At 60.9% G+C, this 18,074-nt stretch overlaps 1 protein-coding gene across 1 annotated transcript in view; it reads right to left on the reverse strand.

The window, feature by feature from the left end:
* Positions 1-18,074, reverse strand: part of MEGF6 (multiple EGF like domains 6) — a gene marked incomplete at its 5' end in the record, with an annotated part of 105,481 nt that overhangs the window by 81,169 nt on the left and 6,238 nt on the right. Inside the window, one exon of the mRNA XM_021707582.1 lies at positions 4,049-4,153. Within this exon, the coding sequence (XP_021563257.1) occupies positions 4,049-4,153 (105 nt within the window). The remainder of the gene's footprint in view (positions 1-4,048; positions 4,154-18,074) is intronic.

Genomic DNA, 18,074 nt, shown 5'->3' on the forward strand with positions numbered 1-18,074 from the left:
CCACCTCCTCCAGGGAGCCCTTGGGACCACCCGGTCTCTGCTGGGCAGCTCTGCCGCCCTGACCACTGCCTGAGCCCTGGAGTAAGAGCACCAGCCCTTCCGGGTCGAACTGTCACAGAGATCTAACCCACCTGCGCGCTAGACGGGGGGGAAACTGAGGCCCTGAGGGGAACCAGAGCCAAAGTTTCTTGAACCAAGAAAGTACGGGAGGTGACTTAGGCCTCGGTTCTCAGAGCCTGCCCTTGCCCCACAAGGCCACGTGAGATGGAGTCATGAGGGTGACCAGTGGCCACCCTGTCGCTATGTGTAGGTGTAAGTTTCTCCAGCCATCTTTTCCTTAAAGACCTGGCCTGCCTGGTGACGTCCAGGTCACCAACAATACTGGGGGGTGGGGCATCTACACACACTGCCAGGGCAGCACACAGAGGCGTGACTCTGGATGCAAAGGTAGGACAAGGCCAGATTTTCAGCCGTGAAAACCATTCCTGTTCGCTCTGGTGGAATCGATGCTCTGATCCAACCCCAGAGCCCTCCGAGGAACAGTGGGCCACAGGGCAAGGAGGCCAGCAGTCCTGGGAGTCTTCCTGACCCCAGGCCACTCCCAAGGAGACGTGCCTGAAAGCTGCACCTCATGAAGTGCCAGGTGCCAGGTGTGTAGTGACCCCAGGAGCCAGCAACAAAGCCTGCCTAGCCAGCTGGACCTCGCTGCCATCAGTGGATGATAGTGGCCTCCCTTCCTGACCTTCCACCAGGTAGCATGGAACCTCACCTGCAGTCACCCTTGCTGTTGTGGCCCAGTCCCTCTGAAAGAAGGGGACCCTGGGGTCTGAGAGGTCCAGTAGGGCACGCTGGCCACACGGCACAAGCCTGGGGACACCGCGGCCAGCCCTGGTCAAACTGAGCCACTGGCCCCAACTCTGATGCCCCGAGGGCCCACACCAGGCGGGGTGAGGGCTCTGGCAGGCATGCTCTCGGTCTGCCCCCAACCCCCCCAACCCCCACCGCCATGCCAGCTGCTTCTACAGAAAGGACCCCAGGCAGGAGGAAGGCAGTTAAGCCGTCCACTGGTCTCAGCAGACCCAAGCCTTGACTTGTGATCTGGGACGAGGGAGAGGAGGATAGGGAAGGAGGAGGGGTTCCCCTCCCCCACTGCCCTCCACAGTCACCCTGGAGTCCCTACCTCCCTCCCCCACTCTTTTGTTCAAATGAGAGAATTTGGGGGAACCAGAAAATATGGCTTTTACTTTCAAAACTGGAATTAATTATAATTGGAGTTGGTTAAATATTCCCAACTGTGCCTGCCCTCAGGTCTCCAGTGCCCAGAGGGACGGGAAGGTGACTGTCAGAAGCTTAGGTGGGGCAGGAAGGCTGGAGGTGGCTCCCCAGGCAGCACAGCCCTCACACCCCACCCTGCACACCCCACCCTGCATACCTGCCTCTGCTCCCCCTACCCTCATGCTCCGCCTTCTTCCCGGAGGAAGTGCCTGGGGAGGAGGCCCAGCAGCCACCCCCAGCTTGTCTTCCACCCCCTGAAGACCACATCTGTCCCCAACGGGCCCCACCCCCAGGAACCCACCACCCAACGGCCGCCAGTGGGTCACTGGTGAGGATGCGCCTACCCTGCCTGGGGACTTGGCCCCTCCTCCAACAACTCTAGACGGCTTCTCTGCCTGGCCAATGTGTGGCCCGCACCGGAGTTCCCATGTGCTCCCTGGGACAGCCCTGGCTCAGCCACTTGCCCGCGGGCTGAGCTGCTGGGCCTCCCATTTCCTCTTCCATGAAGCAGATGGAGTGAGGACTCAGAAGGTGACAACATGGCAAAGCAGGGCTCAGAGCCAGGATGGCGCTGCCAGCTCCCAGTCCTCCCACCATGTGGGGTGTTCCCACGGTGTCCACAGCATGGGGCCACTGCTCCAGAGGCCAAGTCTAGAGCCCAGACGTCACAAGAGACTGTGACACAGACATCATGGCCAAGAGACCAGCAGGGCACAGGGCACAGGGCACACCTGGGTGTGCCCATCTGAGCCTGCTCGGTAGGTGCTGCCCTGGGCCTGGGCCAGACAGCCTCCTCCCCTGGACACTGGGCCCCCACAGCAATGCCTGTGGGTGCCTGACACCCTCCCTGCTGGACCCTCAGCTCCCCCGGTGCTGGGCGTCGAGACCTCCCCAGATGTGTCACCTCCACTGAGCTCCCAGCCAGTCTCCATTCCCACTGGTGACCAGGAGGCTGAATGTCAGGGTCTCAGGGCACAGACTGCTCAGCACAAGGGCACACCCAGTCAGGAAGGCACAGAGCCAGGCACTTTGGCCCAGACAAGGCCAGGGGCTGGGAGCTGGTGGTGGGCAGAAGACTGGCCCTGAGCCGGAAGGACAGGTGTCCTCATGTCCTCAGCCCCTTCATGGAGGGCATGGCCAGGACAGGACAAACCCCAGGGTCGCCTCTTCACCCTCCCCCAGGATCAGAGACCACGAAGCCACAGCCCCATCCTGGGAACCACCTGACCGCAGCCAGTGCCCCTCCCCAGCCAGGAGGCCCTCCCCAGCCAGAGAAGCCAGCCCAGCATCTCCACACGAACCGAAGTCAAGTGGCGCACGTTTCAAGACTACACAAACGAGACGGAAAGTCTTCAGAGCATCACTCCCCACCTGCAGTCATCATTACAATTCCCGAGAAGAGGTGAAGCATGGCAGCCAGCACCCCTGCATCCCGCATGGATCCCAGCCTGCCCTTGGGCTGGGCGGGTCACCTCCGGCCAGCCTGCAGAGGGACCACACAGGCCTGACCAGATGTCGCAGGGTGGGGACAGGGTAGGGGATCTGGAGGCCCTCTCGTTGCACGAGACAGACAGACCTTACCCCTCGGCCTGGGTGGCAGCCCTCACAGTATCCAGGAAGCAGCAGGCACTTGGCGCTAACTCGGCAGGGATGTCCTGGTTAACAAGGCATTCAATAAACCCTCAGGCGCCAACTGCCAGCCACCCAACAATACCCCGGGCTGCTGGTGCCCAGCTGGGAACTCGGGGGAAACCCACACCTCCCCAGGATGACCCGCAGCCCGGCCCTCGGTGGGAGGCTACCTCGGGAGACCACTAGGGCACAACCATGAGGCCTCCTTCCTCCCTCTTGCTTCCTCAGGTCTCCTCTGGCTGCCCTCCGGGGCACCAACACGTAGCTCCCACCTGCCCTGGCATCGGCCTGGGAGGGGCCCCTGGCTGCCCGCCCCAGGAGCAGTTCCAAAGTGCTGGGGATCACTGGAGTATTTTATGACAAGGGTCGGCCCAGGGATCGAGCTCTGTGAAGCCAGGGTGAGGAGATGCTGGCTGAACAGAGCAGAAACCTGCAGGGGAAGAGAAGGGCCAGGCATCTCATGGCCCAGGAAACCAAGATGGACATGTACGGAGGTTCTTTTGATGACATCCCACATTCCACACATCTCCTCGCCAAAGACTCAGCAAGGTGGGGGCTGTGGGAGAGGGTCTGGGGCAGGGGGTTGGTCTGACTTCACCCTGTGACTCACTTTCAGGTGCCCCGCCCCACAGCATCGCAAAAACGTTTCCTTACAACAGACCACCTGCTGCATCTGGTGGTCAGGGTCTGTGAGGGTTCCAGGTGGCAGACATGCCCAGTTCACTCCACCACCCACCCAGCCAGGACCCCAGTGTCCCTCATCCTTCCACACTGAGGATGACCAGCATCTGGTGAGGCAGCAGTGTAGCCAGAGATCCTGGGGCCCTGGCCACCCCTGCTGTTTTCAGGAGCCGGCGTCCCCATCCACAGACGGCGGGGATGCACAGGGTGGGCTCTAAGATTATGTGGTACAGAACCACCCATTGAGGGGGGGTCTTCTGGGGTCACCCCCTCCTCCCAACAGCCTCAGAGGGGCCACAGGAGCTGGCTGCAGGGGTCACAGAATGTCCCCATGATAATGTCCATTCATCTGGGGATGCTCCCTACATGGCTGTGCAGGGGACAGCCAGCCAAGGACATATCCCCGCCCCTCCACCCACAGACTGACCACGGCCTGGGCTCAGAGCCCCTCCCCACTCACCGTACTGACAGTGGGGACCCTGGAAGCCTCGGGGACAGTGGTACAGCTGGACTGAGCCTGGCACACAGCGGCCTCCATTAAGACAGAGACCTGCGCTGCATTTGGCTGTGGAGAGGAGTGAAGGCTGAGGAGCAGGAAGGAGGCGAGTTGGGGGCGGGCTCACAGACAGGTAACCCCAGCCCAGGCTGCCGGGTCGCTCTATGTCCTGGGTCACCCTCCCCGTGCCCAGTGGTGCCCAAGGGCCCCCAGCCACGGCTGCATCCGTCAGGGTTAGGTGGACCCTCTGGGTGCGGCAAAAGCTCTCGCTCAACCCAACTGAATAGGAAAGGGCACCAGGGTATTTCCTAGGGAAGGTAGGTAGGGAGTATGGGTAGGGGGACCCAGGGTGCAAGGAGGGGCAGCTGCATGGACAGGGTACATTCCCTATGGAAAGGTGATGGCTAAAGCCTCCCCTTGAGACTCTGATGGGAGAAACTTCTCAGCTGGTCCCACCCAGAGTGGAGTAAACCTGGCCCAGGCCAGCTGGACCCTAGGAAGGGAAGAGGTAAGGTCCCAGGAGGGCTCAGGGCTGGGGGACTGGCCTCCTCCATGGGAGACCCCCTACCCAGACCCTCCCCCACAGACCCACCTTGGGGGCAGGGCCAATACTGGCTGCCTTGGGCGCCCTCAGGCCAGTGGGTAAGGCGCCAGGTATGTGGGAGGCGGGAGGACCCTAAGGCGTGGCCAGCAGCCCCTCCATCTCAAACCACCTTGCTGCCCTCACGATGGTGCTCCGACCAGGCTGGACCAGTGGTCCCCACTGCTGCACCAATTTCTTGACCCTGCAGCCCCCGCCCCACACACCCCCATGTGGAGGGCAAGGCTGGGTGCTCGCTGGGCAAGTGGACACCCCCAACAGCGAGCCTGTGCATAGCTGACAGCATCCCTGCCAGGAGCAGGGAACAAAGCTCTGGAGAGCGGGTGCTGGCAGCCAGGCCTGGGCTCCTGGGATCCCAGGTGCAGGTAGATTCAGCTGAGGGGAAGGATGACAGGCACACGGGTCCTAGCAGCCTCTGAATCTGGTACTAGGCCTGAAGAGAAAAGGGAGGCTCAGAGACACTCAGTAGGTGACCCAGGTCACACAGTGGGTAGTAACAGGCCAGGCCAGTACCCAAGCCTAAGGCATCTGGGGTCAGAGGACCAGCCTGGGCCAGTGCAGCGACACAGGCACCTAGTGGATGGTCCTTCTACCATCACACAGCCACAGCCACCACAAGGCCCCATTCATGTGGTTCCCACCCCATCGGGCCATCCTGCAGGCATCCCGCAAGCCCTCACAGAGGTGGCCGGCCTCTTCTCCCCTCCAGCCTCTTCTCTCCAGCTGAACACCACAGACTGGAATGTGTCCCAATGGGACACAATGAGGGGGCAGACAGGGCACAGGGAGGCAGGACGGAAGCCCAGGTGACCCTGGATTCGCACAGGGAAGTCCCCTGTATGCTGTGGACCGACCCAGGACCCAGTAGCAGGAAACATCAGTGTCCTGAGGGCTTGAAACCTGTGGGGGGATGAGAAGTCAGCTGTGTTTATTTTTCACCAGGAAGGCTTCCTCGCCTGAAGGTCTCTAGCCCCAAATGCCCAGAACCCGCCACCCTCGCTGGGAAGCAGGTGACACCCCAGAAGTCCACCCAGGACTCTGCCCCCCAGGAGCCCTCGGCTCAGTCCAAGGACACTGAGGACGGGCCTTGGAGTGGGGGAGACGGCCACTCACTGCCCACCCTCTCCCTCCTGGGCGCTCTTTGGCTCCCTGCTGCCCGGAGACTGGGCCCAGCCCTCCTGTTCTCAGGGTGCTATCCAGAAGCCTGTGCCCAGCCCCCCTAATCCCTTCCTCACCCACACTCTCCTCCGCTCCTTCCTACCCCAGGAAGCCTTTGCCTACTCTTGGAACAATGAGGAAAGGAAGAGCTGCTAAAAGTCCTGGCCAGACCCAGTCTCTTTTGTGGACCAGCCCCGCCACGTGTCCATGGCTGCATCCCTGGCTCTCCCGGCTGAAGACACCACCTTTCAAGGCAAGTGAAGGTGGCTCCCTCCTCGCGGGAGAAGGACAGCACACAGACTCTACGCATGTACCCATCGGGACAGGACCCTCCCTCCTGTGTCCGGAACTGACTGCATCCTTGATTCCATCCTGGGTTGGACATGCCATGGAGGCTCCCTGTTTGCAGACACGCCCATCGGATGGGCACACATCAGATCCTCCTGCCCCGCCTCTGTGTCTCTGTGCAGGGGTCACCAGTCACCTACTCAGGCCAGAAGCTCGGTGACATCCCCTCACGCACACCACCCCCACCCACGTCCAGCCCAAATCCAGTCCAGTCAGGTCCATTCCCAGTGAACTTGAATACACTCATGCCTGTCCACCCGTCGCCACCACGCTGGTCAAGGCCACCACCATCTCCTGCCCTGGCAGACACCTCTCTCTGCCTGGCCCTACTCTCCCCATCCCACCCCCACCCCCACTCCATTCTCTACCCTGCAGCCACCATAACCTTCCAAACAGGCATCAGACCTTGGCGCTCCCAGCTGCAAACCCATCAACGGTTTCCATTGACACAGCACAAAACCCCATGGGGCCCAAACCCTGCCAATCAGACCCCCACCCTGCTCTGGGCCCCATCCCCCACCCCCAGCTCTTCCTCCTCCACTCCTGGCTCTCCCTCCCACACCCCTGGTCAGTTCCCCCTGCTTGGAGGCCTCCCACAAGCAAGCTGCCCTCCACCTGAACAATTCCTCTTGTCCCCAAGTGCCACTTCCTCAGGGCCTTCTTATGCCCTCACCCAAAGCAGGGGCCACAGCGCCCTAAACGCACCCACCCCAGCGCTTCTCACTATAGTGACACACCCGAATGGGGTGACAGTTCACCTTCCGCCCAGGCCCTGGGCTCCCCAGAGCAGCCCGACTCCCTCCTGATGGCCGTTACATGTCCTGACTCCAACTCGACCTTGTTGATGAACAAATGAAGGAGTGAATAACTAAGCAGCAAGCCCAGGGGTGTGGGAAGCTCTCCCCACTCCATGGGCACAACAGGAGTCCCAGGAGCGGGGTGGAGAACCACACCTGGCATCACCCCATGGGGGCGGGAAAGATGGCTAGGCTCTAAGCAAGGATGCACAGAGCCAGCTCCAAACAGGAAGGGGTGCTCCAGGTGGCCCGGGGACCCAGAGGTGCTGGGAAGATGAGGCCCGCAGAGGGAGGCCAGGCCTGCTGGGTGGCTTGTGTACGCTCACAAGCAGCAGGAGAGGGACCGGGGAGGGATGGACACCCAGGGCAAAGCAAGAGTGCGTGGCAGCACTGGGTGGCCCAGCCTGTGCTACTCTCATCTCCAAGAGCCAGGCAGCAGGGACGGCATGGTGGGGAGGACAGAGTGGCTGGGAAGCCAAGGACATCGGCCACCAGCCACAGGGCCCAGGCCTCCCCCGTCACTGACAACAGCAGAGGCAGTGGCTCCCATCACCCTCCAAAGGACAGGTCACTCCGTCACATGGATGGCACCCAGAGGGAAGCACTCAGCACCTCAGGAAAGCCAGCACATGATGGACACAACACACACACATGCCGGGAGACTCACATCCGAGGAAGCAGAGTCTGTGGGCAGCAGACCAGGGCTTAAAAGTCAGATTCAGAGCCGGGCACAGTGGTGCACACCAGTAATCCCAGCATTTGGGGAGGATGAGGCGGGAGGATGGCTTGAGGCCAAGCATTCAAGACCAAGGGCAACGTAGCACAACCCTCATCTCATACAAAGTATTAAAAGCAGCCCAGTGTGATGACTCAGGAGTCGCAGCTACTCAGGAGGCTGAGGCAGGAGGATCACTGGAGGCCAGGAGGTCAAGGCTGCAGTAAAATATGATCGTGCCACTGTGCAGCAGCCTGGGCAATACAGTAAGACCCTGTCTCATAAAAAAATGAATAAAATACAATGAAACCAAGGTACTCGATGTTCTCTGTGAGAAAAGGGAGGACATTATAGGAGTATGTATGGGAAAATAGGCAAATAGTTAAAAAAAAAAAAAAAAACCAAGTGGGAAACTTGAAAATGAAAAATATAGAACTCAGTAGACAGGAATAAGAGGAAGAAACGGATGAATTTGCTTTAAAACAGTTTAGTGATTTCTAAGTAGCAAACGTGTTTTATACTTAACATTGGTTATTTTTGTTAAACCGCTACTTTTTTTTTTTTGAGTCAGTGTCTTGCTCTGTCACCCAGCCCAGAGTGTAGCACAATCACGGCTCACCACAGTCTCCAACTCCTGGGCTCAAGTGATCTTCCCGCTCTAGCCTCCTTAGTAGCTAGGACTTCAGGTGCACAACACCACACGCTGCTATTTTTTTTTTTTGTAAAGGAGTTCTTGCTACATTGCCTAGGCTGGTCTTGAACTCCTGGACTCAAGCAATCCTCCCGCCTCCACTTCCCAAAGTGTTAGGATTACAAGTGTGAGCCACCATGCCCGATCTACTGCTTAATGTCAGAGCATCTATTGTGTGCCAGGCCATGGCAGAGGTCTACTTGGTAACCCTCCCTCGTGGCTGGTGGCTAGGCTAGGACTATACCCACAGGACTCCGAGGGCTCTGGAAGGAACCACCTGAGTCCACAAGTGTGAGAATTGCAAGGTCAAGGGTGGTGACCCAGCCCACAGTGCTCACAGGGTCTGCTGCTGTCAAGAGGCTATGTCCTCCAAGACCGGTGAGTGGAGGCCAGGTTGGGGCAGGGTTGGAGCCCCCCCCCAGTAACCAGTGGTCCCCACATTCCCCTGCCCGCCCCTGACCCCCCCATCCCGGCCCCCAGAACCTAGGCCAGTGACTTAGCAGAGCAGGGCAACCGGGTTTTGGAGACATGGCCAAGTTCCAGGTCTGATATCTATTAGCTAGTTATCACAGGGCAAACATTTAACCTATGTGAGCCTCAGTTTCCCCACTAAAATTATTGACACCCGTGTTAAGCTCTGTTGCAGGTGACTTCCATATCAGTATTACATTCGAGATGCCCCTGGTGCTGCCAGAGTTCCCTCCACGCTATCCCCAGGGTTGAAGATGTGCATGCCTCTGGGTCATCAGAGGGGCACGTCTGGGAACGCAGAGGCGTGGAGACCTTGACCACTTGCCAACTGTCCCGGCCTCCTGGGGCCAGGCCTCGCTCTGGCGTGAAGCTGCGAGGGTCCACCCTGTATCTCTAGAACCAGGGGCTGGGAGGGCCTTGGGGGCACCCAGGGGGGTCCTGGCACAGGATGGCAGGTTTGGAGCGTATGACCCCAGACGCGGGCAATACATCCTGGCAACGTCTCGGCTGCTTTAAGGCTGGTCGCTTTCACCAGCCTGGCTGGACCACATGCAGACGCAACTCCCAGTGGCTGGAGCGGAGCCACTGCTGGCATGGGCTCAGGGCTCAGGGCTGCTGGGTGCCAATCCCGGACCACTTTCCCGGAGCTGCTGCTTGCCCAGAGCCCCTGCCTCCTACAGTTCCTCTCCCAGAGTGGCCAGCCATCTGGTGGGCAGTGAGGACGACTGCCAGCCGGACAAGAGAGGTCCAGGTGACGAGTCTCCCCAGGTCTAGCAAGCACCCATCCCTGCAGGCCACAGACACATGGCTGGGGGCACCACATCCGCACAGGGAAGAAACGCTGTGCTCCTGGAAGCTGACCAGTAGTGAGCCCTGGACCTGTGAAACTTGGGGACTAGTCCAGTATCCAGGCAGACAGTGGCTATGAGGACAGACAGAACCGTCCCGAGAGCTCCCAGCACAAGCCTGCCTCGCGGAGGTGCCTGAGAAACCGAAGCCCCAGCTGGGACGACTCCACAAGCCTCCCGGGGAAGCGGTCTCCCTTCCTTAGCCTCCGCCGGAGGCGCCACTGAGACCCCAGTCCCCTCCTGCAGGCCGGCCCTCTACCGCCCACTCAAAGTGCTCTTGCTAAGGAGAGAGCCGCTGGGGGTCTTCAGGGGGCCCAGGTCCTGGCAGACCACGGGTGGGCTGTGTGGTTTTCACTTATCACCCAGGCTAGTGCCAGAAAGAGGGTCTGGGTGCCATGTGTGCACACTGCCAGAGAACAAGGTGGCAGTCCTGAGACTGACGAGGGCTCGAGGCACCCAGGCTGAGGACCGATTCTGCAGAGGGGCAGCTCCATCCCATCGTGCTGTGGGGTGGGTGTATCCCAGGAGGGGCTGGAGGACGCAGCTACCTGGCCTCAGGCGGCCACACGGCCTCCAGTCTTGCAGGGACACTGAAGGGAATCCCCTCCAGGAGACAGCCTGTCCAAGGATAGCTGGACGGCCCTACTCACCAGCGTCGAGGTGAGCAAGGGAGAAGCCTGGCTGGGCAGCCCTGGGGTTGGTGGGGTTACCTGCCAGGGGCACACATAGCAGGACGGGACCCCTTGGGGCTCACCCGCCCCGTACCTCCAGTAACAGCCAGAGCCAGACTCATCCAGAGCCCGGGTCCCGACCACGTGTGTCTCTTGGAAGGCACTTGGGGGATCAAACACCACCAGTCATGTAGAAGCACAGAATGGTGAAGATGACGCGCCACAGGGGATCTTGAGGGTGGGCAGGCAGGCACTAGACCCGGGGGACTGGGAGTCGTTCTCCTCTGACCTTCCGGGGCTGGCAGGCCAAGCCGCTGCCAAGAGCTGCCTGGCTGGGACTCTTGGTGCCACCTCCAGGTTGACCGTGGCCAAGAGGAGTTACTTCCCCGGGAGCCCAGGGCACAGGGGACCCGAGTCCTGCTGGGCCTCCCAAGGTCCTCCTGCTTGTCCTCTGTCCCCATTGCTGTCACCCAGCCAGCTGGCCCTGCACCCTGGCCCCCACTCAATCCCTCTCCGAGACTCTCCCTGGAGGTGTGGGGGAGTCCTGCTGCTCCTAGCTGGGTGCTGAGGCCCACAAGGAAGGACCCCTAGTGCTCTGGACCAGCTCTACCACACGAGTAGGCCCAGGTGGGCAGACAGATGTCCCTCTGCCCAGAATCAGGCCAGCTCCCAACGCCCCTGCACCCCAGCAATGCCCAGATACAAACCGGCCACACCAAGTCTGGGAGGCTGTGTCCTGCCGATGGGAGAGGCGGAGACCACAGGCCACGCCCTTTTGATGGTGAAAGCTGGCTGAGCCCTCCAGCCCCAAGCCTGTTCTGGGCTTTTGGACTCTGGATAGCAGGTCTGAGCCAGGCAAGTGCCCTTCCTTGACCCACCGTGCCCGGCTTCCTGGAGGATAGTGTACCCAGAAGTTTCCAGAAGGCAGAGCTGTGCATGGCACTCAGGTCACTTGGGACTGTGGTACCCAGGGCCATCTCTGAGTCTCCCGGCCTGAGCTCCTTCCTGTACCAGAGCCCCACGGAAGACTCATGTCCCCTACGTAGGTATGTATGGCCAGAGCACTCCCGGGGACAGAGCTGAGGATCAGAAGCTCCTGCCAGAGGCATGGAGGATGTGCCCTTCTGTTGAAGTCACCAGTACGTACTCAGGACTGCATCACAGAATTCCACGCAGGTCTCAGTCCTGGAGCGCTGGGGGGGAAGGTGGGCATTGAGGCCTCTGCCCTCAGCCCCTGCACACGCTCCACACCACCCTTGGCATCCAGGACGGAGCTCCCCGTCCGGGAGTGCCTGAGGCTTCCATAGCTCCCGTGGGGTGGGGGGCAGGGCTGGGCCGGGTGTGAGCGTGGATGGGAACCCTGAGTGTGGGCCTGTGTGGGTGTGGTGGCACGCAGGGACACAGGCCGTGTGTGGGAGCAAACGTGTGAGAGCACGTGTCTGAGTGTGAGCCTATATACGTGTGTGTTTGTGTGCACACAAGTGAGCACACGTGTGAGCCTGTACCAGCATGCCCGTGCTAGAGGAATATGTGCATGGGCGTGAGTACACACATGCATGTGTGGACATGTGCACAGATCTGTACAAGGCAGTGCGTGGGCGAGCTGGTCTGGATGGAAGGCGGGCCGGGTGTCTGAGTGTGCCCGTGTGCAAGCGCATGCCTGGCACAGGCTTGTGTGAGTCTGGCATGACTTCTTGCTTGGGGAGTCCTGGGGTGTTGGGGGCGGGGTCCTGCCACGCCATGTGTGGGTATGTGTCACGTCCATGTGGAGGAAAGGGGAGCCCAGAGCCTGAGATGCCTGCTTAGCAGATTCCCATGCTGTGTCAGCAGGGCTGACACGGCCAGAATGGAAAAGGGAAAGCAGGCACAGAGGAAGGAAAGCAGAGGGCAGCCCTAGGTCCACAGTGGCCCCCTGCACTCCTCCCGCAGGCCCGGCCAACCAGGCCCGAGGGACACAGAGCAGGCAGCAGCCACAGGGCCCGGATGCCCCAGGAGAGGAAGACCTGCGGGGCCGCCTGCCTGGTGGTCTGACAGCTGGACAAGGGGCGGGCCCAGGCCTCGCCCACGTGCCACAGCTGCAGGAGCCACGGTCGCAGGAGCATCAGGCCCAGGTCCAGGCACAGCCAGACTCAGGACTCAGCCCAGACCCAGGTGGCATCCATTCTGCCAACCCCACCCGTGGGCACCAGGCAAAGGTGCCTCCCCCACCCAGGTCTCTGTGGTGACACAAACCATCTAAATCCTTCCCCCGCGGAGGTGAAGCCCACGTAGGCCACAGATTTTTCCAAGGTGTCTGGCCCCCAGATGGCCTGGCATTCCTGGCCACAAGAGGGCAGGAATGTCCTGGAAGGGGCAGACAGTTCGGAGAGAAACTCGCGGTGGTTCTGAGGGGTGTCCTCCCAGGGCTGTGGTCCCCTGGGGTCGGCCCCAGAATAAAGGGCCAGGCCACCCCACCACCCCTGCTGGGCACACTGGGGGCTCCAAGGGCCCGGGGTCCCAGCTTCCTCAGAGGCAGAGCAGGTGTGAACCTTCCAGACCCAGGTGTCACTGCAGCCTCAAACCCAGAATCTCACCCCCTCCCTGCCCTCCTGACTCCCTTGGATGAGTCCCGTCACCTCTCACAGGGATATCAGGAAGTGGCCCCTACAGGGCAGACCGATCCCTCCTTCACACAAACCCTGCAGAAGACCCCAAGACCTGCCCCTTGTGGTGGGTTAAAGTGAGTCCCCCAAATATTCACACCCACCCAGGGACCCCGACTATGACCGTGCTTGGAAATAGGGTCTTCAGAGATGTGACTGGCAACAAGATGGAGATGAGGTCGTGCTGGATTAGGGTGGGCCCTAAGTCCAATGGCAAGTGTCCTTATGGGAGACAGAAGAGGACCCAGAGATACACAGGGAGGAAGAGGCCATGTGAAGAGGAGGCAGAGATGACAGCAATGCATCCACAAGCCACAGAATGCCAAGGCTTGCCGGAGCCATAAGGAGCTGGAGGAGGCAGGGAGGCCTGCCTAGAACCTTCCGAGGGAGCCCTGCTCTGCTGACACCTTGGTCTCAGACTTCCAGCCCCCAGAACCATGAGAGGGTAGATGTGTGTTGTTTTAAGCCGCCTGGACTGTGGTCATTTGATGTGGCAGCCCCAGGCTGGCACTGCTCCCCCATCACCATACCTTGCCTGCCCACCATTCCTTCTGCTCCAGCCACACTGGACTGTTTCACTGATGCGACTTTGTGGCTTCCTTTTTCTTCTCTGTCTCTAAGATGACCCCTGGATTCAGTGGTCTGCCTTGGGAATCTACAGTACACAGTAGCATACTGAAGTCCTGCAAATAAGTGACATCTGCTTTACTCTGCTCTACCAAGAGCTTACGGGGCCACAGAATCCCTTCCCAGGGCTCTTCACATCCCCAGCTATGCAGCTCCTAACAGCCCTGGAGCTCTGCCGCTCCAACCTGGGCCCCACCTTCCCAGGCCACACGGAGGGTTAGAGGAGGGGCCGCAGTGTGTCCACCTCAGGAAGTGTGTGTGGAAGGATCGGGGGTGGGTCAATAGCTCCAGGCCAGACCTCACAGCCCCTCTGTCCACTCAGGGTCCACTGAGACAGGACAAGGGGAGCCCAAGGTGGATGCCAGGACGTGGAGCAGCTCTGGCGGAAACACCAGGAGGGCCTGGGAAAAATCTGTCACCCACCTAGGATAAAAATGAAGTTGGGGAACCCTGAGCATCATGGACTTGCCCTCGAGAGCAGAAGAGGGCCAAGTCAGCCGCACCCAGGGCTGGTCACCAGCTCCGCCTCCCGCCAGCCGACCTGAGAGGGCCAGGAGCAATCCTAATGCCATTAACAGTTTCCTGCCATTCTCTCCCGTCCCTGTGCGCTCCTCGGTTCCTACACAAACATGCTGACTCCAAGGCCCACCCTTGGCCCCGACATTGTCCTCCAGGCTGGGCTTCATGTCACACGGAAGCAAGAAGGTTTCACAGTGGCAGAGTCGGTGCTCACCAGGAGGGGCTGAGGGGTGATGGAGAGACGAGGAGGGCGGCAAAGGGGAGAGAGGCGGACTGGAGGCAAAACCAAGAATCCTGACCGCCCCCCAAGGGAGTGAGTGGCAGAACAGGACTAGGGAGCTCGGAGGACTGTCCTGACCTCCAGCCCACAGGTATGCCGGGCAGACACAGCAACACTCACCACCCCACAGGGCAGAGCCCCCTAAGACACATCCCAATGCAGGCGCCTGATCCCGCTCATGCCTGCCCAGCCCCCTCGCCTGAGCCCACAGAGTGAGCTGTGCCCAGTGGGCGGAGCAGAGGCAGAGCAGGCTCCGGGTGGCTCAAGCTAAGCTGAGCCATGGGGGAGGAGGGAGGGAGAGAGGAAGCGCCCCAGAATCCACAACAGTGGCAAGAGGCCCTGGACTCAGCGCCCAGAGGTCGCAGCACCACAGACCCTGCCCCCAACCCTTGACCAGGTGACACCATGGCCAGGAGTCCCCATCACCACGTGTGCCACTGCCACCATCATTGCTGCCGAAAGGAGCCACCGCAGGCCCAGCAGGCTTTACTGGCACCCCTCCTCTTGTATCAGGAAGAGCTGGCACTGCTTGAACACTAACTGTATACTGACACCAGGGCCAGGCTCCATGTGAAGCCAGGTTTGACTGCTTGAATGCTTACAGTATACTGACACCACGGCCCGGCTCCATGTAATCCCACATTTTGAGCTGGGTGTTGTCACATGCACATCCTGGAGCCTGAGGCCCAGGGACTGGAGAGGTCGCCTACAAGGTCCCACGGCTCAAAGGGGGCTGGGAAGGACCTGAGCTGCAGACTCAGCTGGGCTTTTCTCTCTGTACTGCTTGGACAGGGTGGGCACCCAGGCCAGTGACAGACTCTTGTCCCCTATCCTGGCCTGGACCCAGCCAGGGTCCACAAGGCCACCCATCCTGCCCCACCCTGCCCTCCCAGGGGACCCAGAGAAGCCCCTGGCCCAGGCCAGCCCAGTCACCTCAGCAACGGGCTCCTGGACAGAAGCAGCCCAGAGAAGGCTGGCCCTGTGGCCATAGGCCACCTCATGCAGCCACTTGCCAGAGAGCAGCAGCAGAAGATCCCTGCTGCTTTCCCACCTGGGCTGGAGGCCCCATGGCCTGGGGAGGTCCAGAGGCTGTGGCCAGGCCCGCCAGTCAAGCCCAAGGCGCTCCCCTCTCTGCCTGGCCAGGGCTCCTGGCCCCTCCCTGGCTGCTCCTGTGGTCCCCCGGCGCCTCCCCCGCTGTCCCTTGCCTGCCTGTCCTGGCGGCTCTACAAGCCCACGTGTCTTCCAGCCCCCTCCCCATCACCCAGTTCCCCTGAATTCCCAGCACTGAGCAAAAACCATGTGAATGAGTGAGTGCATGCATAAATGAATGAGAACACGAAGACTCCGTGGTCACCACAGAACACGCCAGCCCCCTCTGACCCAGGGGCCTGTGTGACTGACTCGCCACCTGCTGCCTTCCTGCACCTGGGCTGGGCAGGAAGCATCCAGAAGCTGACCGCGCACTTCCAAGGGATCAGGAACACAAACAAGCAAAACACACAAACACACATAACCTGCGCTAAAACAAACAAGAAGAAGCCAACACACACGTACAGCATCGATGTAGGGACTTGCCAATGTGACCACCTGGACGCCAGGGCAGGGCCCAGAGGCCGAGACCCCCTCCTGGGTTCCCATCTCCCTCCCGGGTCCCCGCCTCCCTCCCGGGCCTCCACACCCCCCCTGGCTCCCCAGCTCCCACCGCAGCTCCACCACCAGCAAGGCCATGGCTGCCCTGGGCAAGGTTCCAGCCAGGATGCCCTCCCGTGCCTGCATTGGTCGCCTCCCCCTCCCCTGCCTCTCGGGCTGCAAACCCCAGGCCCCATCACCAAGCGTGGCCAGCCCCACTCCCATCCCCCTCCCGCCAGCAGGGCCAGACCAAGTCAGAGCCATCATATCCATCTAAGGCCTGAGGGTCCCATGTGTGGTGACAGCTTCGCGCCTGGCCTGGGCACAGGTATGCAGAGCTGGCAGGACCGGCCCAAGCCCAACCCCAGTCAAACCGGGACAGGAGAGAGGCTGTCACATGCACAGGGCCCTGCCGTGGACCATGGCTAGGACACTGGCCTCACGTCCCCAAGGTTTCCGCAGTGGGAAGGCCAACCCAACCCCCCCACCCTGACCCTGGAATGGTCACTCCAAACACAAATGGATGCGCAGGTCACCAGACCCCAGTTGGGGCTTGGGGGGACAATGATGGCGGATGTGGCGTGCACACCTCTACCTACAGGGCTGTTCCTGCACCAGCCCCTCCCCCACCCCCACCCAGGCATAGGTCCAGGGGCACTGGCGCCTAGGCCACTCAGGCAGTTGTATTCATGACCCTTCTTGAGTGTGAAAAGCCCCAGGGAAACGGGCTGCTGCTTCCTCTTTCCGCCCCCCTGCCCTGCCCGAGATCCCTGTTGTTTCACCCCGTTATTGGAGCCACCTCTGGCAGGCCCCAGAACCCCCGCCTCAGAGCGGAAACCCAGGGGAACTTCAGCTTTGATGTCTACCCCCCTCCTCACTAAACAGACCCCTTTGTTCCTCCCAGACACCGGAAGCAGAGAGACAGGGGACACATGAGGCGCCATCAGAGCCCTGAAGAAAAGGGCCACTTCTCAGGATGCCAGCGGCTGCGAGGGCTGAGACCCCCAGGCGCGGCTAGCCGGCACCGCCCTTGTCCAGCTGCCAGCAGAGGCCTGAGCTGCCTCCTTCTCCCACGTTCCTCCCTTCCTGGAGGGAATTATTCACTTCCTCCACTGGAAAAACACCGCCACATCCCTCTCGTCCCCTTTTCCCGTGGGCATTCACATCAGGACAGGCCACTTTGGTCCCCGTCTACAGCCCCCACGTTTCCTGTGTGAGGAGGGAGTCGGGGGCTCCAGGAACGGCCTGCCACATGGACCCTTGGAGTTGGTGTCCTGTCCCTACTACAGGAGCCTGCCAGCCCTCAATGTGGGGAGCGCATGACTCCCAGTCACACCAGAGGGTGCTACATGGATGGGATAGGGGAAGTCTGCTCCCCAGGACTGGGTCCCACGGCCTCTGAGCTGACACTTCAGGGAGGGATGCTGACACCTGTGCCCTGGCATCCTCACCTGTCAGGGGACCTGTCCCACACCCGCAGGCCAGAAATCCTTCCCAGACACTCCTGCAGCCAGGGCCACAGCCTCCAGCCCACTCCCTTCACAAAGCAGAGGCTAGGAGTCACTGCTGGAATCAGACCACCCAGTTCCAGGCCTAGCCCCAGCCTGAGTCTTGGCCCACCAGCACTACCGGAATCAGGCCACGTGCAGTGAGGGCCCCCCAAATTGTGCTGGTTACACAGGGCTACACCTTCCCTGTGCTGTATCAGGGCCGCCCCTTCAGAGAGAGGTGGTGATTGAAGTTCCATTCGGCAGATAAGAAGACTGAGGCCTGGGTGTCAGATCTGCCCAAGGACTCCAACAATGGGGGAGAGAACGGAGCAGATGTCTCCCACCCACTGAGGCCGAGGGCCCCTGCCCAGCCCGGACTGCCAGCGCAGCCTGCTCCCTGCCTGGGCCTGTGGGGTGACAGAGCAGGCAAAAGACCCCCAAAGCCTAGTAATAAGCAGAGCGTGGCAGGGTGACCCCAGACCCGGAGCCCACAGACACCAATG

The sequence above is a fragment of the Carlito syrichta genome, unplaced genomic scaffold, assembly GCF_000164805.1.
Source record: "Carlito syrichta isolate Samal-C Ts95f unplaced genomic scaffold, Tarsius_syrichta-2.0.1 Scaffold120529, whole genome shotgun sequence".
NCBI lineage: Eukaryota > Metazoa > Chordata > Mammalia > Primates > Tarsiidae > Carlito > Carlito syrichta.